Below are 25622 nucleotides of genomic sequence, written 5' to 3'. Positions count from 1 at the left end.
TTGAACTGTGGTGTTGGAGAAGACTCTTGAGAGTCCCTTGCACTGCAAGGAGATCCAACCAGTCCATTCTGAAGGAGATCAGCCGTGGGATTTCTTTGGAAGCAATGATGCTAAAGCTGAAACTCCAGTACTTTGGCCACCTCATGTGAAGAGTTGACTCATTGGAAAAGACTGATGCTGGGAGGGATTGGGGGCAGGAAGAGAAGGGGATGACAGAGGATGAGATGGCTGGATGACATCACTGACTCAATGGACGTGAGTCTGAGTGAACTCTGGGAGTTGGTGATGGACAGGGAGGCCTGGCGTGCTGCGATTCATGGGGTCGAAAAGAGTCGGACACGACTGAGCGACTGACTGAACTGAGCTGAACTGAACTAGCTCAGACTCTAGATGGGAGAAGAGGGGAGAGGGTGGATGGAGCTCTGAATGCTATCTCTTCCTTGGAGGCCCAAATGCTAGGCTTTCTCCAGACTCCAGGAGAACTGGACCCAAAGTCCAGGCTTATTTTCAGTACACTAACTTCTTTTTCCTTCCCACTGTCTTCTTAAAGCTGACTCTCAAGATCACTGATTTCCCAGAAATCCACAGAATATCCACGAGACAAAGCAGGAAGACAGTGTTAGAACCTCTAGTTAAGTATAATATATATTTTAATATAACCCTTTAAAAATTTTAATCTTGTGTATTTTAAGATACTTATTAGCTTAGTGGTTCATGTATCTAATTTATAAATAATAGAAATATATATATATTGGGGAGTTTTACTGACAGAGGTGCGTAGTCAAGGTTTGGAGAACATCACTCTAGAATCAAGATATTATATATTCTTTGAGATCAGTGACTATATTATTTTCTTTAACACACTATATTGAAGCATAACATTTATACAGAAAAGTGCACAAGGATGTATACAACCTGGAGAATAGCCCTGTGTAACTTGCACCCAGATCAAAAAGTAATTACCAGGATCCCAGATCCTTGGACCCCTGCTCTCAATACCCTTTCCTCCAATAATGATTCTCCTCACTTCTAGGAATTTCATAAAATGCAATCATGCTATGTATGGACTCTTTAGTGCTTTGTTGTTGTTGTTTTGCCATTATTTTGTTTGCTTGTTTGCCCAAAAGTACATCCGTGGGATGTTCATTCTTAAAGTGTAAAATTTTCCATTGTATAAATGTCATCATTTTATCCGTTCTCCTGTAGGTGAACTCATAATCAGTTCAGTTCAGTTGCTCAGTCGTGTCCGACTCTTTTCGACCCCACGAATCGCAGCACGCCAGGCCTCCCTGTCCATCACTAACTCCCGGAGTTCACTCATACTCACGTCCATCAAGTCAGTGATGCCATCCAGCCATCTCATCCTCTGTCGTCCCCTTCTCCTCCTGCCCCCAATCCCTCCCAGCATCAGAGTCTTTTCCAATGAGTCAACTCTTCGCATGAGGTGGCCAAAGTACTGGAGTTTCAGCTTTAGCATCATTCCTTCCAAAGAAATCCCAGAGCTGATCTCCTTCAGATAACTCATAATAGTGTGGGGCTATTATGAATAGTAATAGCTTCCCTGGTAGCTCGGGTTTGATCCCTGGGTGGGGAAGATCCCCTGGAGAAGGAACACTCCAGTATTCTTGCCTGGAAAATCCCATAGACAGAGGGGCCTGGTGGGCTACAGTCTATGGAGTCAGACACAACCTAGCGACTAAACCACCAACCATTATGAATAGTGCTGCTGTGCACACTGTATACATCTTTCCCTGAGTATATGAACACATCTCAGGCAGCTCTATACCTAGACGGGGAATGGATGAGCCACACAGGATGCTCCAGGCAGCTTTGCTAAATATGTTTTCCAACCGGTTCCTCTCAGCCGTGCACGAGCGCTCCAGCACCTCAAAATATCAATACATGGTATTTTCTATTTTGCTTTTATATTTACCACATGATGAGTATATATTGTTACCTTTTTATGATTAAAAGTATTTGGCCGTGTTGGGTCTTAGTTACGGCATGTGGAGTCTTTTGCTGCCGTGCACGAGCTCTCTAGTTGTGGCACGCAGGCTTTTAGTTGCTCCACAGCATGTGGGGTCCTAGTTCCCTGACCAGGGATCAAACCTGAGTCCCCTGCATTGCAAGGTGGATGCTTAATCACTGGACCACTAGGGAAGTCCCCCGCCCTTTGATTTTGATTTGCTCTTCTGATGATTGATGAGGTTGAACACCTTTTAATGTCATTGGTTGTTTGTATATCTTCTCTTATGAAATGCCTGTTCAAATCTTTTGCCCTTTTCTCTATTGTGTCATCTGTCTTTTTCATCTCGATCAATAGGAATGCTTTATATATACTCCACACTTCTCTTTCTATTCCAGGCCCAACAAACTGTCCGTTTTATAGAATGGGCTTAATAGCTTTTCAGATTGGTGCTGAATGAACTAGCACATGGGTGGGGAAGAGCATCCTTGTTGAATGAATGAGGCCTTTATACGTTTTTGTGTGTTTTTTGGCTTATGTTAGCAGCTTTCCTGAAATGTAGTTTACATACCAAAACATTTACTTGTTTTAAGTGTACAATTCAATGATTTCTGGAATTGTGCAGAGCCAATTGCCACAACTCAATTTCAGAATGTTGTCATCACCCCCAAAAGAAATCTCCTGCCTCTTTGTTTACCCCCTATTCCGACTTTCAGCTTCAGGCAACTGTTAATATATATACTGTCTCTATAGATTTGCCATTTCTGGATATTTTATATAAATGGAATCATACAACACTGGCTTCTTTGACTTAGTGCGATGGATATCTTTGAGTGCATCCGTGTTGCAGCATGTATCAGTACTCTGCTCCTTTTTGTGGGTGAATGAGTGACCCACTGCATGGGTGAACCATCATCTCTATCTGTTCATCAGCTGATGATTGCTATTGTTTAGTCGCTAAGCTGTATTTGGCTCTTTGTGATCCCATGGACTGTAGCTCGCCTGGCTCCTCTGTCCATGGAATTTCCCAAGCAAAGATACTGGAGTGGGTTGCCATTTCCGTCTCCAGGGGATCTTCCCGACCCAGGGATCAAATCCGCCTCTCCTACAGTGGCAGATTTTTTTTTTTTTTTTTTTTTTTTTTAACCATGGAGCCACCCGGGAGCCTCAAGATGTACCACATCTTCTCTATCTATTCATCAACTGATGATGGGCATTTGTATTATTTCCACCTTTTGGCTCTTAGAAATCATGCTGCTGCAGATATTCACTGCAAGTTTTGTGTGGCTGTTTGTCTTCATTTCTTTTACCTAGGAGTACTGCTGGGTCCTATGGCAAATTTATGTTTAATTTTTTAAGAAACTGAAACTCATATTTCTCTGCCATCCATAGGCTGATGATGGAAAGGCATATGAAGCTGTCTCAAGTAAAAAAGAAATACCTGCCAGCACACAGCTATCAAGTGCATAGTGTTGAGAGAAAAGTTACAAAAGATGGAGTGGAGCCTGCTCTCAGGAGTTTACAGGCTAATCCAGATGTTCTAACACATGTGTTTATAGAGTAACTTGGCAGTATGGAAAATCTGAATCTGAACAGAGGTCCCAATAATCTGTGCAAAATGAATTCAGGAAATACTGGATGCGTACTTTTTGTGGCTTTAGGAAAGATAGATAGAAATTTAAAACAAACACGTTATCCCTCCCCTGAGTTACTAAGCAACTAATCAGTAAAATAAGGCCTAGTTATCAAAGAAGTTAAACAATTAGAGATTTAAACACAAAGTCAAGATAATACTAGAAGACGTGGGGTGCAGTGGGAATGGAGGGAGGAAGGTAAGAAGGAAAACAGAAAAACTTGTCTGTCCTTTGAGATCTTGTGAGAAAACAGAAACCCAGAGTGTGTTCCTTTAAAATTGTGGCCTTTCCAAAAATGTAAGGGTTTCCAGTTCTATCACTGCCCTGGAAATCTTAGTTCAAAAAGAAGTGTTGGATAATAAATAATCAGGACCATTGAGCTAGATCAATAATAATGACTGCTAATATTTGAGTAATTAATGTGCCAGGAAGAAATATCAATAACCTCAGATATGCAGATAACACCACCCTTATGGCATAAAGTGAAGAAGAACTAAAGAGCCTTTTGATGAAAGGGAAAGAGGAGAGTGAAAAAGTTGGCTTAAAGCTCAACATTCAGAAAACTAAGATCATGGCTTCTGGTCCCATCACTTCATGGGAAATAGATGGAGAAACAGTGGAAACAGTGGCTGACTTTATTTTTCTGGGCTCCAAAATCACTGCAGATGGTGATTGCAGCCATGACATTAAAAGACACTTACTCTTTGGAAGAAAAGTTATGACCAACCTAGACAGCATATTAAAAAGCAGAGACAGTACTTTGTCAACAAAGGTCCGTCTAGGCAAGGCTATGGCTTTTCCAGTGGTCATGTATAGATGTGAGAGTTGGACTATAAAGAAAGCTGAGGGCCAAAGAATTGATGCTTTTGAACTGTGATGTTGAAGAAGACTCTTGAGAGTCCCTTGGACTACAAGGAGATCCAACCAGTCCATCCTAAAGGAGATCAGTCCTGGGTGTTCTTTGGAAGGACTGATGCTGAAGCTGAAACTCCAATACTTTGGCCACCTGATGCGAAGAGCTGACTCATTAGAAAAGACCCTGATGCTGGGAAAGATTGAAGGCAAGAGGAGAAGGGGATGACAGAGGATGAGATAGTTGGATGGCATCACCGACTCAATGGACATGGGTTTGGGTGGACTCCGGGAGCTCGTGATGGACAGGGAGGCCTGGCGTGCTGCAGTTCATGGGATCTCAAAAAGTCGGACACAACTGAGCAGCTGAACTGAATTGAACTGAATGTGCCAGATGTTGCTCTAAACAGTTTACACTTTTACTCATTTAATCCTCTTAATAACTCTATGAAAGAAATATTACTATCATCTTCTAATGGTAAGGAAAATGGGACTCAGAGAGGTTAAGTACATTGCCCAAGGGCACACAGCTAGAAAACAGCAAAACTGGAGTTTGGATACAGAGTCCAGAGCCTACATATTTAATCACCTCAAGTCGTGTAGTACAGTTATAGGACTCAGTCTCCAAATGCAGATGGGAAAGTAGATCCAGAGGTGTCTGGAGATTTATCTGAGATCAGGGATAGGAGTTGCACTCACTACTAGTCCAGTCTTACTTCTATCAAGAGTGACACTGGGTATCACCAGAGAGCCCATTATTAAGATGCCATATGTGGATGAGCCATAGGAGGCACAGGTTTCCTGACTCCAGCAGAATAGACCCAAGGAAGCAGTGCTTCATGTACAATAAGCAGGTCTGACCTCTGCTGTTGACCGGCCACATGAGGGTGGGCAAGTTATACCCTCTGAGCCCAGTTTTTCTACTTGTAAACTGTGGGCAGTAGCCATACCAGCTCATAGGATTATAGGAATGAAATGAAAGAATGGAAGAGACTGACAGTCATTGCCAATTTTGGTACTGTTTGGGGCAGGTCATTTGGAACTGAAGTGTATAGGATGCTGTGTAGGCGGAGATTTCTCAAGTCCAAACTGGATAGCAGGTTGTTTTTAGGTATCCCACAGAATTCTGTGTTGCAGGAAGGCTCTGGACCAGTTGTCCTAACTTGATCTGGGTTATATCATCAGATGTCATATCTTTTTGCCTTTTCATACTGTTCAACTGCTATGTTTTTTTCAGTAATCATGTATGGATGTGAGAGTTGGACCATAAAGAAGGCTGAATGCTGAAGAACTGATGCTTTTGAACTGTGGTGCTGGAGAAGACTCTTGAGATAGCAAGTCTCTTAGACAGCAAGGAGATCAAACCAGTCAATCCTAAGGAAATCAACCCTGAATATTCACTGGAGGGACTGATGCTGAAGTTGATACTTTGGCCACCTGATGCGAGGAGCCGACTCATTGGAAAAGACATTGATGCTGGGAAAGATTGAAGGCAGGAGGAGGAGGGGGCGGCAGAGGATGATATAGTTGGATGGCATCATCAACTCAATGGACATGAGTTTGAGCAAACTCTGGGAGATTGTGAAGGGCAGGAAGGCAGGGAGGCGTGCTGCAGTCCACGCAGTTTCATATCATCAGATATGAAACCTGAGGTCAGTCTGCACATATGCCCCGATACAACACATTTTAGTCCCTTTTATGACTTGATTAGGTCGATTTCTTTTAGTGACTGTTTTCTGTACCAAATTTTGCAGCTCTGCTTCAAGGGACTCTTAGTGGTAACCATAGTCAAGAGTTTGTTTCCCCACGATTGTAGACATGCAAAGGTTGGTAAATTTGCAATCGATGGAATACTGTAAACCATCTGCATTTGTCAACTTGCCCCTGGCCAGAGGCCAGGCTGAGGCTGCTCTTCCAGCAAGATAGCTTTAATGCAGAATTTGGCTCTACAGTGATTTTCGAAGCTAGGGTGGGCCTGGACCTGAGCGTTTAAAAGTTGCTCAGGTGATTCTAATGAGATCCACCGATTCTCACTAGAAAAATGTGTGAGATCTCAAGGTTCTCATAGCCCAGCTGGGCAGGTTTTGTAAAGGGTATCTAGGCAAGCATGTGTTTCTCTGGTGGCTCAGATGATCTGCCTGCAATGCGGGAGACCTGGGTTCAATCCCTGGGTTGGGAAGATCCCCTGGAGGAGCGCATGGCAACCCACTCCAGTATTCTTACTTGGAGAATCCCCATGGACAGAGGAGCTTGGCGGGTGAGATGGGGTTGCGAAGAGTCGGACAGGACTGAGTGATTAAGCACACAGGCAAGCGTAGTGAATGATGAAGCTGGGGGAGGTATTGTGTAGAGGGCCTGAAATGCACAGGCTGAGACTGTTGGCACTGAATATAAAAGGTTACTGAGTAGGATGCAAGGGTGGGTAATTAGAAGTATACATAGAGATTAAGGGGTTCAGCTATTCACAGTTTAGGAAACGGAATTTAATTTTCCTATAGAGTAGGCTAACAAAGCTTTTACTACTATACCGCTCAGTTCAAACAAAGGTCAGCTTCCTTCAGCACCCCGGTCCACTGGTCCCAGCAGAGCAGGAGCTTGTCCAAAGGAATTCTGTAGGTCCCTGGCACATTGCGTGGATCGTAGTAGTCTCCCACTAATGTCTGTTGACAGAGTAAACGAGTGTAGACTTCTCGGCTTGGCGCATCTCGGTTTCAGGAGACGTGGTACCCTGGGCCGGTCTCGCTTTTGCATGTAAAGGCTGTTCCCCCTCTTCTCCCTTTATCGGTAATGACCTGCTTCCAATTCTACTAACTCGAGTTTTGACTCCGTCGCCGCCTCACTGGGTCCCACCGGCTGCCACCTGGCTCAGGAGTCGGCTTCAAGTCTGCCTCTCACCCCTCGTCCAGTTTCCGGTGAGTCAAGTTCAACCCCAGGTTCAACCCTGACAGTGACGGCCACACACACATTCCCTCACCGGCACCTCGGAGGAGGCGCACGCCCACCACCGGCCAACAGGCCGCGCAGAAAGGGGCGTTTCTAACCCCGCGGCTTTCCGGGGTGGGGGTGTGAGCCTGGAGACCCCTCCCGAGTAACCCGCCTGCTCTGCGAGGGAGCGCCCGGCCCTCAGCGGGCGTGGCCGCCCTGGCCCAGCCCCCGCCCAGCCCCGCCCCCGCGCGCAGAGAGGGCCCCCGCCCGGCCGCCAGCCCCTCTCCACGTCCGCTGCCCCTCCCTCGCCGCGGAGCCTGGCCGAGGGGGATGCTCCGGGTCCCACCTCCCCTGGGAGCTGCGCATTTCCGCGCGCCAGGGCGGCCTCGGCTGCGGCCGGCCCTCGCGGCGGACGCCCGCGTTCCGCGTCCCCGGGAAGTTGTCTCCGGAGCCCGCGGCGCCTGGGTCTCCTCCCCCTGAGCCCCGCCCCCCCGCCCCGAGCTGGGAGCCGCGAGCCGCCCGGCCCGGGGGCGTCGCCGCTCGCTCTCCGAAGCCAGCGAGTCTCGGTTTCCCTGCGCGGGGTGCACGTCCCTCGCCTGCCCGGGGAACCCCGGTTACCCCCGAGACGGCGCGCGCCCAGAGCGCGGGAGCCCGGAGCGCCGGGCGCCTGGGACCCCGCGGAGCCGCTGCCCAGCCCGCGGGGCTCGGCAGGGATGCAGGCTGCTGTGTGAGCCCCGGCGCCAAGGCCATGTCCGGCGCCCGCTGCCGGACCCTGTACCCCTTTTCCGGGGAGCGGCATGGCCAGGGGCTGCGCTTCGCCGCGGGCGAGCTCATCACGCTGCTGCAGGTCCCGGACGGCGGCTGGTGGGAAGGCGAGAAGGAGGACGGACTCCGCGGCTGGTTCCCGGCGAGCTACGTGCAGCTGCTGGAGGTAAGGGGCGAGGGCCGGGGCTGGGAGGCCGGCGCGCTCGCGTACCTGTTGCCTGCTCCCGGGAGGCCGGAGCCGCCCCTGCCGGAGGGGAGCCCGGGGGGCCGCCTCTGTGCGCTGGACCCAGAGCCGCGCGCTCCTGTGGGCGGTGGAGGCGGCGTGCGCCCTTGGGGCGTGGGCAGCGCGGGGTTCGCCCCCCGAGCGCTCCCCGTGCCGGGCCTCTCGAGCACATCGTGGCCGCCCTGAGGAAGCGAGAACTTGTTGCCAGTGTAAGCTCGGGAGCGGGCGGGCGCGTTCCGGCGGTGGCCGGGGCCGCCGGAGGGCTGCGGAGTCCGGCGGTCTAGGGAAGACGTGCAGACGATCGGGATGTGAAAAGTGGCCCCGGCGCCCCGAGCCTGCCGACCCGTGGACAGTTGTGCTGCGGCGGGTCAGCTCCCCGGCTGCCTCCGGGCCGTCCACTTACTGGTCAGCTGAGCCTGGCTGGCTACCAGCCCGAGCCCCGTCAGCAGGCCTGACCCGGGGGTGCCGCAGCCCCCAGCCAGCGCCCCCTCCCCTGGCCCAGCTCCCCTAGGTCAAGGTTCAGAACCTGGAAAGTGGCTTGTCCTGGGGTCCTGGCCCGGCCCCAGGTTTCACAGGACCTGCTGAGCCAAGTCGACTGGCTGTTTATTGTCTGGGTGACAGTTGGGAGGCCTCGCTGTCCTCTAATCGCTGAGCTCATGGTCACAGCCTGAGTGGGATCCGAAGTTTCTAAAGTCCTTTGGTGGGGGGTGGGAGGTGGTTTTACAGGACGTCCCCTTCAGCCTGACCCCAGGATTGCTGCAAAGACTAACTGTGAGTCGTCGGAAATATTCTGTCAAAATACTGTCCAAATCATAGAGATTGAATTGATTAATAATTTAACCCCCACCCCCCACCGACCTACTTCACAAAGAACAAAGTAGCAAATTTTGACTGAAAATGCTCTGTGTGACTCAAAAAAGACAGACAGAAAGCCAGATAGGGATGGAATGGTTATGGGTGAGTTTGCCTGAGAAAAACCCTCTGGAAACATTATCAGAAATCGAGCCTGGCCTCATAGAGATACAGTGATGTTTCTTTCAGGTCCAGAGAACAAAATCCCTCCTATGAGGCTTTAGTAGCCTTTGAGCAAAGTTGAGGCTGGAAGGAGCTTTCATGGGCTGTCCACTGAGGCTATTTGGAAACCTTCTTGGTTCTGTAATTTGAGAGCCAGGCAGCGTAGGGGAGGCGCAGGTGTTTCTCAGCTTTCCTAACTGCCTTCCTGAGATTCAGGTGTGAAAGAAAGCAAGTGAATGGCCCCTTATGAAGATCTGGAGCCTCCTTGTTTCTATTCCAGAAGCCCTGGGAGAGGCTCCTGTGGTAGAGTCCTCTGGTGGCCACACTTTTCCAGGAAACACTGATGTGGAAATCTGGCTGTTGGATGTCCGGTGAGGAGCGTCCCTGGCTGGACTGAGCCAGCTGTGTGTTGGGTGGGGAGTGAGGTTGGAGGGTTTGTCCACTGTGTTAGCGAGAGTGAAGTGGCTCTGCTTTTCCTTCCTGGGAGGAAAGGGAGGGTGAATCAGACCCAGGGGACAAACAGAACGATCAGATGGGACAGTTGTGGGTGTGTCGGTCACAGTTTGTGGTATATACATTGAGACTCTCCTATCTCCTAAGGGGCTTTCAGACCAGCACCCATCTGAGGGAGCAGTAACCCTGAGAGGGGCTCCCATTTTGTTAAGCACTTGCTAGGCACCAGGTATGGTCCATGCATTGTCACCAGTTCCCCTGACAGCCCTGGGAAGGGGAAGGAGCTATCCCCATTTTTGTAGGCAGGCAAATTGAATGAAAAAGGTGAAGGCAGTCAGCCAAGGAGTAGTTGGTTAGCAGCTCAGCTGGCTGAATATTACCCTTTGGGCCTCTGTCTCTTTTAAACTCAATATCCTGGGTCACACTGTACCAGAAGGCAAGTGAAGGGTCTGGATCCTTGTGGTGAAGGGTCTGTGTAGCTCCTGAGGTCAGCCTGCCGGAGACAGCGTCCCTAAGGGGCGGCAGAGATGCTGGGGCTACGGTGAGGGCAGCTGCTCCTACCCACTTGAGAAGCTCTCCTGCAAACCCTGATGTTTGATTTCACTCAGAGCCAGCTGTGTTTCCCACAGGTGGAGGGAGGAGTGGGCCTGAGTCCTAGGACTCTTTTCAGGGAAAAGCAGATGCAGCTTTGACAGGGAGGGTCTTTGTATCTGGGAACCTCATACATGAGCAGGCCTGGACCTCGAGGCTGAGGTTAGTAGAGATGGAGGATATGCAGGTAGGTTCCCCTGGGTTGCAGTGAGTCCCCAAAGATAGGCTGGGTTAGGGAATGCAGAACTCGCAAGGGGGTCGCAGGTGGTGGACTGGCCAGCATAGGGAATCATGGGTCTGGAGGACTGCCAGCCAGGTGTTGGTGCTGAAACCAGGTGGCCAGAGAAGGAGCCCGTAGGTACTAGAGGTGGTAAACCTCTGCTAGTGGGGTGCCTGGCACTCAGCTTGCAGAGGGGCATGGAGTTCAGAAGGCCAGGGGAGCTGTTGGGGATATAAGTACAGACAGAAGGGGCTACACTAGGCTCCTGAGGCAGGATTCAGATGGGGGGATGCACAGCCTAGCCCCCACCCCAGTGCACCATTTGTTCTGATAGAGTGCTGTCAGGAAACCCCATCTTGGCAAAAATGTGCCAAAGATCGAGAGCCGTCTGTGCAAGATAGACACGCCTCAAGGATTTCCTCCTTGTTCATGTGGAAAAAAAAAAAAAAAAAAGGGGGAAGCACACCCCGTTGAGAGGAGTTGAGAGCTGACAGGGAGGTCAAAAGACCCGCCCTGGTGGCCAGTGAGCCCCTGAGCAGAGGCCAGTTTGACAGAGGTCCTGGTTCCTGGGGAAATCTTTTTGGTCAAGACCCCAAGGAAATGAGGGAATGGGCTGCACATACTTGGCTTCCAAAGGGTGGCTTCCAGGAAAACCTCCGCCAAGCAGAGATGGGGGGCCCTGGTAGGCAGGGACTGGTCACAGGGATCCCACTCTTCAGTGGATGGGGCAGCCTTCCAGAGGGTGACAGGCGGAGGGAGCCAATTTTCCCAGAAAAGGGAGGAGGCGTAATAGATAAGATGCACAGCTGCCTAGGAATTATCAAGGCCCTTAGATAAAAGCCTAGAGGATCTGGTGGCTCAGACGGTAAAGCGTCTGTCTGCAATGCAGGAGACCCGGGTTCGATCCCTGGGTTGGGAAGATATATCTGGAGAAGGAAATGGCAGCCCACTCCAGTATTCTTGCCTGGAAAATCCCATGGACGGCGGGGCCTGGTAGGCTACTGTCCATGGAGTTGCAAAGAGTTGGACACGACTGAGCGACTTCACTTTCACTTTAGATAAAAGCAAGCAGAAACATCTTTCTTGAGGGTCTGATCCACCACAAAGAGCTCGAGGAGCTTAGAGAGACATGGTTGAGGAGCAGCTGAGGTGATGCTCTTACCTTGAATGGAGAGAATTAAGGATCTGGAAGGTACTGTAAAGCATCTGCAGAAACCTCTAGAGGTTTTGGGGATTAATCCTAGGGGTTGGGGGGCTGGTAATAAGATTGGAATGCACACACAATAGAGCTTTCCTTGAGCGAGGTGCTGTTTTCAGCATCCACAATCTGGCTGCAAGGCCTGGACTTCAGAGATAGTAACGGAATATGAGACTTTGCCAGTCAAACTAGTTGGCTGCAGAGGGTCACCCTTGCACGTCCTTCTCTCCAAGTCCTGTTCTCCCATTTTGGGTTCAGGTGATTGTGTTGCAGAAGTTTACAGAATGTTGCTGGGGGAGAGAGATGCTGGGCTGGGGAAGTGGGCTGTGCTGTGGATCATGAGGGATATTTTATCCATTGCTGTGAAATAAGCCCCCTCAAAACTTAGTGTCACAAAACAACTGTTTGTTACTATGGCACATGTTTCTGTGGATTGATGGGGCTCAGCTGGGTTGTTCTTCTGCTGGTCTTGGCGTCTCTCATGCATTTGCAGTCAGATGGTGGCCAGAGTTGGGGTCATGGAGGCTCCGCTGAGCTGGAACCTCCAGAAGGGCATATTCACTCACCCATCTGGTGCCTTTCATGTGGCTTCTAATGTGGTGTCTCATCCTCTGGTGCCTTTCTCTGCAGCAGAGCAGCTGGAGTTTTGACATACTGACTTCCAAGAAAGCAAAAGTGCAAACTGCCAGGCCTTCTTAAGGCTCAGGTTGAGACCTGGCGCATCGTTTCTGCCAGGTTTCATGGGCAAAGTGAGTCTCAGGGCCAGTCCCTGATTCAGGGTAGGAGGGCGGTTCATACAGGTGTGGGTACAGGTGTGACACTGAAGCAAGGTTCACTGAAGGCCATTTTGCAGACTGGCTACCTCACAAGGCTAGGGAGAAGACCTGGGACAGATGATCCGTTAGAGGGGAAGGTGTACCAGGTCACATGGATGAGAGAGCTTCGGGGAGGTAAAATGAACAGACTTGGTCATTCTGCTAGGAAATTCTCCATCGTCATCCTTTTATGTTTTGTTTTGTTTGTTTTGTTTTTAAAGATGCCAGGGATTTCTTTGTAATGGCGATTAATGATGCAGCAGAATTTGAAACCAGATTTTTCTGTGCCTGAAGCCTGGGTCTGTCTCCTGAGCCACTGACAAACCAACTTTTTCAAGTTGGGGCTATTTGGTGCTGGTTGTTAATGGACATCATGCATCCGAACTGCCTGACATCTTGTAGATGCTCGATATGTTGCACAGATTGGTTTTAATACAGGGCCTTTCTTTTTGTAACATGGAGATTACCTAAAATGGGTGTGACCTTGTTCCTCGTGCCTGTATTTTTCAAGGCAGTCATAAGCTCTGTCCACAAAAGAAATAATTAGGGCTGGTGGTTCACGGAGCATGTGATTGTGACTGAAAAGATTAAGGTGCTTTCTGCCATCTTCACAAAGTCATCCTGCCCTTTGATTTGGGGGCTGTGGCCAGCGTTTGTGGCTCCCGCTGTGTGAAACTCTACCTACGGCCCACCCTCTGCCTCCGCTCCTGAGCAGCATTCCCCCCTTCACTGCTCTGTGCAGGTCTGGTCAAGTGGCCACCCCCTCAGGACTTCAAAGCAGTGGGCAGGGTTTGTGGATTCTCTGGATTCGGGGCATCTTCACAAAAGTTCCCTTAGCAACAAGTCGGCAGGAATCCCTGACATCTGTTAACCACCACGTGAATCCCCGGAGTCCATTACCAGTTAGAAACATGAATGAGATGCTGACCTGCTTGTACTCTTCCAGCCCGAAGAAGCCCAGCTTTTATCTTACAGCCTGGTTGACCTTGTCTACGAGCACGGATGCTGGGCCTTACCTGGCTGGTGAAAGAAAAGGTTTGGTAAACCAGGAAATCTTGGATATAAGTTAGGTGTTAGGATTTTTATCCAGAGGTTGGGGTTCTCCCAGCTTGCCCACTTATTACTCCCAACAGCCACATGACAAGCTTTCTAACAGAATGTCAGCACGGGTCCCCAGCACTTAAAATTGCAAAATAAGTAGATTCCGCTCTGCCTGCAATGGCGAGGCTGCTGGATAGTGTTCCCTGCCCTCACCTGTTTTTGATTGAACTGTATATGGGATCTTAGTTCCTCAACCAGGGATCGAACCCACGGCCCTTGCATTGAAAGTGTGGCGTCTTAACCACTGGACCACCAGGGAAGTGCCTGGGTGGTGCTTATTCCCATGGAGAGAAGTAGAAGTGGCGGCCAGCTGGCGGGCTTGGCTTGTCCCTTGGAGCATCAGAGCATGGGTGACACTGTGGAGGTTCAGCTACGACAGGTGTGTGGTGCCAGGTTTGCATGGATTCCTCAGAGGACTCGCCCACCTCTTCCTTTGCATTTAGTGTCTCTCCTGCCTCCCATCTCATAAAGATCAATTTTGTGAGATTAACTTCCTGGTTCACTGCATTCCCCTCATTTCTTGAGTTGGTAGCCAGACTCAGTCCCCAGGGACTCACATGTCACATGTCCATACTACACTTTTAATCTCTCTCCTCCTCTAAGTGCCTTCTCCCCCCACCCTCTGAACCCTCTGACGGTGCATGTCACCGTCATCTCTCCAGTGTCACCCGATTCTACCCCTTCTTACCTTTCCTCTCCTGTTCGGTTGAGTGCAAGCCTGGTCTGTTCTCCCTTAGAAACGTTCCTCAGAGCCTTCTCCTTCTTCGCTTGTGTTGGCAGACTTTTTCTGAAAAGGGCCAGGAAACATTTTCGGCTTTGTGGGCCAAGCGGCATCCTCAAGTTATAGCTGTGGTGCTGTGATGTGCAGTGCGCCGGAGACAGTGAGAAGCTGTGAGAGCACCCATATGGTCCCTGTCACAGCCACTCAGCCCTGCCTGTGGAGCACGAAGCAGCTCGAGAGGAGCCCTGAACCAGCGGGTGTGGCTGCGTGCTGATAAAACTTTATTTATGGATGCTGGGATTTGAATTTGTGCCATGCAGTATTTTTCTTCTTTTGCTTCATTTTTTTCAACTATTTAAAGATGGATAGGCCAGGGACTTCCCTGGTGGTCTAGGTTCCCCTGGACCACCTAGGCGGTTCCCCTGGTTGAGGAACTAAGATCCCACATGCCAAGGAACAACTAAGCCCTCATGCCGCAGCTACTCTCGAGCCACAGCTAGAGAGTCTGTGCACTGCAGTGAAGATTCCCTGTGCTGTAACCAAGACCTGCTGCTGCTGCTGCTAAGTCGCTTCAGTCGTGTCCGACTCTGTGCGACCCCCCATAGACGGCCTCCCACCAGGCTCCTCCATCCATGGGATTTTCCAGGCAAGAGTACTGGAGTGGGGTGCCATTGCCTTCTCCAAACTAAGACCTACACAGCCAGAAAAAAAAGATGGATAGGCCCTTCCTTAGCTCTGGGCTGTGTGTGGTTTGCCAATCCCTGTTCAGAAGTTGATCATTCATTCAACAATCCCTGAGTGCCTAACAATAGACTGTGAATGCTACTGTAGGTGAAGCAACGAAAGGCATAGAAAAGAAACTTACCTTTTAGTTGGGGAGATGGTAAACTAGCAAAAAAATAAATAAATAAATAAATATATATATATCTGATTTTATAGTAGTATATATGATTTTAAAGCAGGGTACTGTGATAAGTTAGGGGTGCAGGGTACAGGAAGGGGGGTTCCAGAAACTGTCAGAGAAAGCTTCTGCAAGGAGGGGATATCTGAGCAAAGAGCTGAGTGAGCCAGGCACATGAGGATCTGGGATGTGAGTGTTTGTTCTGCAAATGCAAATAACCTTAGAGACGAGTATGTTTGATAGATATGAGAGAACCAGAATATTCCAGAATGGTTAGAGAGCAAGGACAAGCTTGGGATGTGGCAGAAAGGGAGGCAGGTAAGTTGGATAGTTACTTTCCTTCTCCCTACAGTATATGTAACTTGATTTTTCTCTATGAATTTATGTTTTATGTACCTGTTCTGCACAGTGAAAGAAAGGTACTGTCAAGCATTTGAGGTTCTTGCCTTTCCCTAGATTTGCATTTATGTTCTGGGGAATTTAACTGCAAACAGCATCATTCCAAGGGCCCAGCTGTTCCTCCGTGTCCTTTGGGCCTCTGCTGACCTGTGCTTTCCTGTGTGGTTCTCTGTTTGTCCGTCCATACTCTCTTTGCCAGAGACAATCTCCTGTCTGAAGGGTCCCTCTATCTGGAGCCCCCTCTGCTCCTTCTCAGCGGTTTTTGGGTGGACAAAATCGGAGTATCATTCTCTGACACTCTCTGAAGCTTCTTCTGCCTCCAATGATGTGCTGGTAAATGTTTATTGATCAACTTTGGGGGATGGAGGGTGGAAGTTCTGATTTGTAGCATCTGCCAATTTCTGGGATGTAAATACTCCCACCATGGCCGGTTTCAAGCTACAGATGGTTTCTTTTCATTGACTACATTGGACCTGTCATCTTGTGTAAAATTAAGGTATATAGCCTGTTCATCTGATAGCAGATATTATAACATGATAGCAACATTTAGCACCTCTATCACATTCCCTGTTTATCCTTTCTTTTTCAGTGGTTCGTAGCTTTCGGTGTGATTGACAGGTTAGCATGCTCTGAGTTGTTTTGGAAAGCTCACCTGGGCTGTAGTGTGGAGGATGGATTTTAAAGGGCAGGAACAGGAGCAAGCAGATGAGTTCGAAAGCTGGGAGCAGGTTGGTGGGAGTGGAGGTTCTGAGAGAGAAGGGGATGGATTTGGAATATGTCTTGCAGGTTGAGTCAGAAGAATTTGCCAGTGGATTGACGGGGGACGTGAGGGGCCTTACCTCTGCAGGACTGTTGTGATGTACTCTATGGTATTTTCCTCATCCACGAATCGTCTGCTCTGCCACCAGAGACCTCTTCCTTCAAAAATGAGCTAAAAGGCAAATAAAAATTGGGGAAAAGTTAATGTCCTTAATGCAGGAAGTACTTTTATAATTTTTTTTTCCCCAAAAAGCAGAAACAGGAACACATCAGTATGCGAATGGGCAGGGAACTTGGATAGACACTTCATAATAAAAGATGTGCAAAGTCATCAGCATATTCAGTGTCATTAGTAATCAAAGAATTGTAATTTTTTTGGAAAAGGTAGCTTTAACGAAAAGCGTCAACATAAAAACAGAATGAGTCTTGGCTAGAGTGTAGGAAGATTGTCATATGCTTCCCAGAGTGTAATTTGGCAATACACCTTAAAACCATAACAATGTATGTGCCCTCTGCCCCAGCAATTCCACATATAGAAATTTGGACTCAGGAAGAATCAAGCCATAAGCCTCAGAATACCCGTTGCAGCCTGTTTCTGTTATAGCTCAATTGGCCACACCCGACCTTCCCACCTGGAGGAACTGGTTAAAACAAGGTTCACCTGTGCTTCACACAAGGCCACCCATGCAAAAGGGGTTCAGCTGAATTTGAAAAATAAAACATTTTTGTCAGTGATGCTAAGTGTTTTTAATGGAGTTAGCGTGGTTCAGATTTCACCTGATGACAAGGCAAAATGAGCTGGTGTTTCCAAGAATGAACTGCTTTTTAAAAGCAGAGACTGTGTCCCATGCATTCTCTGATGTATCCTTTTGTGCAAAGACCCAGCTGAAGGAGTACTTGCCTAGCCCAAGGCCATGTTCTTTTAGATATCCTTAGTAACAGCAAATCTTTGTCTTTCGAGCGGTGCATTTGGTTTTTTTGGAAACAGCCAGATTTTATTTGGAGCCAAGTCTGGTGTGTCTGTATGTGTGACTGTCTGTCTGTCACCTTGTTGAAAAAAGGATGTAAAGCAGCTTACCAAAAAGCATACGGTACAGTAAGATAGAAGCATAAATACATGGGGAAATCTGGGGAAAGGAGAAAATAAGATGATGGAGTGAAGTCTGAAGAGTGTAGAAGGTCACTGAGTTAAGTAATGCTGTTCAGGGTTTAAAACGAGGTCCTCAAGTCATGATGTGTTTGAGCTGTTCTCAACGGGGAGAAACAGATGTTCTGAAGATGGCAGCATTGGGGGCTTAGGTGCTGTGTCAGTCAGGATGGGTTAGGGAATGCTGCTGTAACAAACAGTCCCCAAGTCTGAGTGCTTAAAAACAATATAGGTTCGCCTCTTCTCACACTGCCAGTCTATAGCAAGTCAGTTGGTGGCAGCGAGACCCTCCAGGAAGGACCCAGGATGAGGGTCTTGGATCTTGCGGGGTGACCAACAGCACCTGGTTCTTAAAGCTTCTTCCCAGAAGTGGCACATGGCGTTGGTGCTCAGATGTCATTGATGAAAGCCCAGCCACACCTCACTTCAAGTGGGTGGGGTGATGTAGTCCTGCCCGGTGCCCAGAAGGAGAGGAGGAGTGAGCTACATGTATATGGACGGCTTTGGTGTCCACCAGGGTGTGTCTTCACTCAGGGGGATGCTCTGTTTCTGTTCTAGTTCAGTCTCCGTATTTTATGGCCGTACCGAGTGGTGCTTCTCAAGTTGACTTTGATACCTCTAGAGCAAGGTTTCTGGATGTTGTTGGATGCAGATTCTGACTTAGTAGGTCTGGGGTTAGGCCGGGGACTCTGTGTGTCTGATAGGCTCCCTTGGAGTTCAGCCCCAGCATGGGCCCATAGCTACTGAGACCAGGATGAGCTCTTACTGTTCTTTCAAATCAGCTCCCCCTCCACCAAGCTCTCCTGGCATTTGCCATGCTCCTGGGCACACTAGTGATACTTGGCCTGATCCCAGACTTCCTGTGATTTTTTTTTTTTTTTTGCGGTAAATACATCTGTCAACGTTTGGTTCAACAAAAACAAATATTTATATTTGAGCACCTACTGTGTATGCTAGGCTCTCTGCAAGGCCCAGTGGATACAGTCGAGGCCTGGAGCCAAGGTCTTCTCTGGGAGCCCTCAGGGATGTGCCAGCCCCCCTAGGTGACTCTGGCAGATGATTTCTCTAAAAAAAACTTCAGTTTCACAACTTGTTCTACTGGAACGAAAGCCTTTCCAGAAGTTTTGCATCCATCGTTCTTTCTCAAATGCCTTCATTTCTCCACTCTTCTCATTTGCTTGTCAGATGCACAGAGAACTCCCATATTCGTCAACAAAAAAACTAATTAAGTTGTAAAAACTCTTCAGAGATGATATTTTAAAATTTCTACAGAAATGAATCCTTGTCCTAATTTAATCATGACAGAGGCTCCTTATTTTAGCGATGGCTCATGGAAGAGTGTCATTTGTTTTTGATTCATAATATAAAGTAGAAATAGAAATAGGAAGTTGGAGGCCACTCTTCTCATTTAGCAAGTGTTTTACTGATAAATAGCTACAAGCTTTTGTTGTGTTTGAAGTGAAAAATGAAACTGTTGAGTTCTGGATAATCAAGGACATACTTCACAGAAAATCTACTCATCTGATGATGGTGTCGGTCAGTCCCTAAGTCGTGTCTGATTCTTTGTGACCTCATGGACTGCAGCATGCCAGCTTCCCTGTCCCTCGCTATTTCCTGGAGTTTGCCCACGTTCATGTCCATTGAGTCGGTGATGCTATCCAACCACCTCATCCTTTGCTGCCCTCTTCTCCTTTTGCCTTCAACCTTTCCTAGCATCTCTACCAGCTAATCTTGTACTCAATCTAGTATTTTCGTATTTATAAAGAAGGTTTTGGATGCCTGGGGCTTCCTGCTTGCTGTGGGCACATGGAATCCACCTGTGCAACATACCATGTAGGACATTAAGCCAGCACTTATAATATTAATGTGCATGCAAATCAAGGGGGCTTTTGTTCAGATGCAGATCTGGCTTCAGTGGGCCTGGGGTGGGGCCTGAGACTCTGCATTGTCTAACAAGCTTCCAGGTGCTGCTGGCCTCTGAGCCTCAATTTGAGTAGGAAAGCATTTGAGTGCCCTAAGGGGTTTTTAAGTTTGCAAGCCATGATTAAATTCTGGAATTAGATTGGATTTAGTTTACTTTTCTTTCTTCATGGGTTATGGAAGACTACATAGGGTCATGGAAAGAACACAGGTTTTGGAATTAGACCTCAATTTGAGTCTGTTTAATCTGAGAGGTTTGAAGATGGTAAAAAGGTAGGATGGTGGGCGGGAGGGTGTTATCTGGTGTTCCTATTTGCCCAGAGGGGTCTCTTGATCGCCATCATGGGTTGGAGGTGGGGCTTGGGAATGTTTCACCCTGGCTAGGTAAGGAAGAGAGGTGGCTGAGAGCTGAATGGTAGGCCCAGGGTCTTAACTACAGCATGCATGAACTTGACAGCATACAGAGAGCCCAGGGTGGTCTTGCCGGATGCCAATGTGTTAGGAAAAACATGTCCCCACATCTCAAGGCACTTGATCCCATTCCAAGGGGATGCTGGATGTGTTGTGTGGTTTGGTTTGTGGGCTGGAATGTGAGCCCTGTGGACACTCTGCTCAGGGGCAGGGACAGAACCTCCTCCAAATGGCTGAAGAGTGCAGGGTCAGGGTCTGGCAGCTCTGGGTTCAAATCCTGACTCAGACCCTGCTGCCTGAGAGACCCTGGGCCAGTTGCAGAATCTGCGTAAGTTTCCTAGGGCTCCTGTGAGGTAGCCAGGCACCTTGTACACACTGTTAGTGGAGTCTACACCCCCCATGTTCTGGGGATCATGCCAAGACCAATACTGAGAGCTACCGCTTTACCGGACTTCCATTGATGGGGGTGCTGCTGGGGTGAGAGGAAACTCCCTCTTTCCCTGGGCCCCTCTGAGATCAAGTACAGGGCTCCCTGGTTGCAGTCCTGTGGTCAGGGCCTTCCGACCCACAGGCAGAAGTCACCAGAGCCTCTTACTGAATGTAGATTTGGATTCTGAGGGTCTGGGGTGGGACCTGAGAGTCTGCATTTTTAAAAAGGTCTGACAAGGAGATGCTGCTTGTCTGGGGCCCACACTCTTAGAAGCACTGCCGGAGAGCACTTCTCTGGATTTTTCAGGACCTAGATCCTACTATTTAAAGCAAGTGAAGCTGCAGCCGCTGGCCAGTTCTGGTTTATTGGAAACTGCTGCATGATGGTTGTTGCTGCTCAGGCTGGGTTAATTAGTCTTAATTGCTTCTTACCTGGGTCTGATGGGCCTCTGGGTGCTCAGACGTTCCCCGAAGAGGCTCTTATAATGAGAAAAATGTCAGGAGAGGTGACGTGTCGGAGTTTGCTGAAGGATTTAGGCATTCCTTTTCGTCTTTGCTGGTCTTGGGCCCACAGAAAGATTTGTTTCAAGGGCCTGGATGGGAAATTCTCTTCTGAAGGTGTTGCTGTGGGGCTTAGAACAACTGATGGTCTCAGAACTGGCGATGGAGTTAGTGCCGTAAAGCTGGCGTCTCCCACGGCCCCTGGATGCAGCCCTCAGGTCTACGTGGCTCTGCGCTTGGCCTGCCTCCTCTTGCCTGGATCACTGCCCTGGCCCCTGACCGCGCTGGCTCTGCCTTTGGTCCCTTGGTGATGTCCATTCTCCGTAGAAATGCCGTGGTGATTTCTCTAGCCAGTTCGGCCAAGGAACATTCCTGGTTAAGACTTTCCTTGGGTTTTTTTGTCTTCCTGATATAACATGACTTACCTTTGCTTATGCGTCCCCTCACTACCTGGATTCTGCCTCCCCTCCCGGTCACGTTTTTAGCCACTTCTCTGTATAGGCAAAGCTGGGAAGTAAGATTGTCACCTTGTATATAATGCACAGCAAGCCATACCAGGCCCTCCTGAAACAGGAGGGAAGAGGGCAGGCACGGTCTTTAAAAGAGTGATACAGCCGTTGAGGATGTGAGGTAAACGAGTCAGAACCTACTAGACCCAAGATGGCGGAGGATTCCACTTCTGGCGCAAGATGGTGGATGACTTGACTTCCGGGTCATAGACCTCAAGCCTTATTATATGCTTATCGTAATATATTAGCACCTTAATGACATGCCACCAGATGCCATGACAGTTCTGAGGCTGACCATAAAAAGGCCAAGATGGGCAGTGCCCCAAAGCCTGGAAATCCCTGCCCCTTCTCCAAGATAGTTAGAATATTCTTCCCACTCATTAGCATACTAAATTACCCAGCCCATAAAAACTAACAACCCCAGTATTCTGGGGCCTGTTTCACTTTCCAAGACAGCTCTATTTTCCTGCAGCAGTTCTGGAGTCTTAGAATGGGAGTGTCCTCAGTTTGTAGACACTCTGGTGTGTTGGTGTTCAGGGCTGATCTGACCTGGGTTTGAGTACTGGCTGTGTGAAACTTGGGGCCAGTCGCTTTCCTGTCCTTGGACCTTAGTTTCTATGTCTTTAAGACCCATGTCAGGCTTCCCTGGTGGCTCAGTGGTAAAGAATGCGTCCGCCAATGCAGGAGAGGTGGGTTCAATTCCTGGGTTGGGAAGGAAATGGCAACCTTTTCCTTCCCAAGGAAATGACAATCCTACTTCCCTTCTACCCCCTGGAGAAGGAAATGGCAACCTACTCCAGTATTCTTGCTTGGGAAATCCCATGGACAGAGGAGCCTGGCAGGCTACAGTACAGATCGCAAAGGAGTCAGACATGGCTAGCGACTGAACAGCAAGACCCGTATCAGAGGATCGTTGTGCAAGTTAGAGTTGTCTCCTTTGATGTCAGTGCTCTGCAGAGAGCCTGGTGTCAGGGAGCCGGATGTGCTTGTGGCCATCTATCACTCAGGGTTCTGGCTATTATTTTCTTAGTAAAAGAAACCTGCTTCCCTGAGCATCAGTTCAAACCTCTTGGTCACCATTTCTGATGGAGACCTTGTCTCTCTGGCTCTTGTCACCTTAACTCAGTTTCCATCTTGGTTCTTCCAAGTTAAGTCTCTTTCCGTCAGGTTTCAGGTCATCATTGAAGATGTGTTTACAGGAGGATCACTGCCTTTCTGTGGATGGACCCTTTGTCATGGTGCATTTCGACCACAAACTTAAGCCAGAAATTCCTTTCTTGAAATGTCACAGTTGTCTGACTCTCCTCCCATCCGGATTCTCTCTGAATGTAATAAACCTGCCTGGGAGTGACCAAGATTAGAATCTTAGCTGGAGGTCAGCAGTCCAGGGGAATTTTATCTTAGAGCCTACGGCAGATAAACCCACTTATAAGGGCAGGTTTTTTTGCAGAAGATTGCCTCCTGAGGCCTGTGGGTAGGGTCCTGCTCAGAGTGAGGGGGTCACAGGACCCGTGGATGTTTTCAAGCTGATGTGTTTGCTCCGTGGCCCTCGATTCCTTCTTTCGGCCAGCCAGCTGCCGAATTTCTGAGCATGGCTGCTGTAGGTTCTTTGCAGGTAGAACGGAAGCACAGTAGTGGGAGATTCTGCCTGTGCCCTGTACCCCTCCACCCTGGCTCCATAATCTGATTCTCTGGCAGCACTTGCAGGGCTTTCTGCTCATTGTTGTCCCCTCTTTGCATTCCCCCATGAACCAGGCACAGAGAAAGCCTGCTTTCTGTGCTCACGACAGCTCCCTCCCCCCACCCGCCACAGAGAGGGCAGGGAGGGTTTTTTTTTTTTTTTTTAACCTTTATTTATTTATTTATTCTGAGCAGCATGCAAGATCTTAGTTCCCTGACCAGGAATTGAACCTGTGCTCCCTGCAGTTGGAAGCACAGAGTCTTAACCGCTGGACCACCAGAGAAGTCCCTGTCTTCCCGCTTCTGACTCTTCTTTTGAAAAGAGGAGATAATCTGGTCTTCAGGGAAAAAAGGAGTATCAGTGTGAATCTTTTAATTGTTCACTTGCCACTCGGGCCAGATGACTGATGCACACCATCTGGGAATTTGGGATCAGAGAGACAGGGAGCTAAGGTTTCTGGAGGTTCATACGGACAGCCATGGGATGAGACCTGATCTGTGCATGCCCTCAAGGAGCCCTGTGGTGGGCGTGGCTGTGGAGAGCCTGGTGTTGTTGAGAATTTCAGACCTGCCTCCTCTGCCTCCCTGAGGAGAAAACATTCTGAATTAAATTGTAGCCACGCCTCTTCCTCCTTTGTGCAGGGTTCTCTGTGGAGCCATTTCGAGTGTGTTCAGCATGTGGGGAGGGACTAGCCTGGCCAAAGCAATACCAGCCATTCCAGGGAGATTGTGGAGCCAGCTCTGGCCTGAGCCTTTGCCCCGACTATGCCCCTGGTCCAAGAAGATGACTGCTGGTGCATGAATGGAGGCAGGGGAGCTGGAGCTGGCCTGAAGTCTGCGTCTCCCAGACCTGGGGTTCTCTGGTGCTGGTTCCTGGGATCTGACACAGTGCTGCTCTTCCAGGGACTATGGCTTGATCATTCTCCTGTTCAAGTGACTCCCGGGATTCCTCCAAGAAACCTGAGCACTCTGGGGGACACAGTTTGAAAAGCGCAGTCTCTCGGTCCACTAAATGCCAACCCTCTCTCTGCCCATTAGGATCACTTTCAGTTAGTTCAGTTGCTCAGTCGTGTCTGACTCTTTGTGACCCCGTGGAATGCAGCATGCCAGGGCTCCCTGTCCGTTGCCAACTCCCAGAGTTTACTCAGACTCATGACCATTGAGTGGATGATGCCATCTCATCCTCTGTTGTCCCCTTCTCCTCCTGCCTTCAATCTTTCCCAGCATCAGGGTTTTTTCAAATGAGTCAGTTCTTCGCATCAGGATCACTTTAGAGGATGCCAACTCGAGTGCCATTCCGCGGTGCTTCTGAATTGAGTGCCAGGGCATGGTCAGGGTGCCCTGTTACTCTAGGTGGCTGGTCTGTTTTTTAATCAGTCCTGGGGAAATGATTTCTCAAGGAAGCAGCAGAAGGTGTAAATTACGTTTCACTGAAAATCATCAAGACTATATTCAGCTACAGCAGCAAGTCTCTTGCAAATAGGGACTGATGTGAGATGCAAACAGGTTGGAAAGAGTCACAGTGAGGACCTGCAGCTGGCTTGATGGACGGTCACAGAGGCACGTGCACTTGGCTTTCTCCTGTTTATAGGGGAGAGGGATGGAAAAGCAACAATTATTCTCAGAGAGCTGTACCCCAAGGGGGACGGTTTTAAGGTGACTGACATCCACCTTGGAATGGACGAGTTTTCTGTTAACCTGCTTCTTAGTAAGTATTCCTTGTATTTCCACTGAGCCAGGAATGCTGGGCTTAGGGCCGGTGTCCCCACTCTGCCCTAGCCTCTTGTTGCCGTCCACAATGTCCTTCTGAGTCCAACAGAACCCTCTCCACTGGCTCCCTGCCATCCCTGTGTGAGGGTGCTCCTTGTGGGGATGAGCACGGGGCTTCATAAACCTACCCCCGCCTCCTCACTTGCCCTCTCCTGGCGCCCAACTCTGCACACCCTGCCTTTGCACGGCTGCACCTCTCTCTGGGGTCCCTTCCCCCTCCGGCGTGTCTGGGGAATGATAATCCCCCTCCAGACCCAGCCCAAGTGTGGCCTTTGACCTCTCCCCAGGCAAGCAGGTCATTCTTCCTTGGCTTCCGTAGGGCTTCCTGCTGTGGTGGCCCTGACCACACTGGGTTGCAGTCACTCCTGTCCTGCACTCTGAGCTCCTCCGGTGCAGGAAACCTGCACCTGCATTGTCGTGGATCTTTGTGATGCCCAGCTTGACACAGTGCTTGGCATCCGTGAGATTTGGCTGGGTGACTGTTGGATGACCGGTTGGGTAGACAGATGAACTAAAGAGTTTGAAGAGAAGGCTTGCCAAATAACAATAAAATTCTTTTAAAAAGGTGATGAGTTAAGTGAGGTCAGTAGAGTGACTTTACAAGAAGAGGAGGTCAGGACACAGACACAATGGGGAAGGCTCAGGAAGGAGACAGCTGTCTGCAATCCAAGGAGACAGGCCTCAAGAGAAACCAGCCTGCTGACACCTTGATCTTGAA

The 25622-nt window shown here is 49.1% G+C and overlaps 1 protein-coding gene across 2 annotated transcripts in view; it reads left to right on the top strand.

Moving 5' to 3' along the window:
• Positions 1–7695: 7695 nt before the first annotated feature.
• The window catches only part of GAS7 (growth arrest specific 7), a 209033-nt gene continuing 191106 nt past the window's right edge, over positions 7696–25622 (top strand). The window contains exon 1 of one of the 2 annotated variants that reach the window (XM_070389495.1): positions 7696–8308. In XM_070389495.1, the coding sequence (XP_070245596.1) occupies positions 8175–8308 (134 nt within the window). In that variant the 5' untranslated portion in view covers positions 7696–8174. The remainder of the gene's footprint in view (positions 8309–25622) is intronic. The other variant, XM_070389493.1, reaches the window with a different exon arrangement.

Source organism: Bos mutus, chromosome 19 (assembly GCF_027580195.1).
Source record: "Bos mutus isolate GX-2022 chromosome 19, NWIPB_WYAK_1.1, whole genome shotgun sequence".
NCBI lineage: Eukaryota > Metazoa > Chordata > Mammalia > Artiodactyla > Bovidae > Bos > Bos mutus.
The sequence above is the reverse complement of the archived record's forward strand: the minus strand, read 5'-3'. Positions and strand labels throughout refer to the sequence as shown.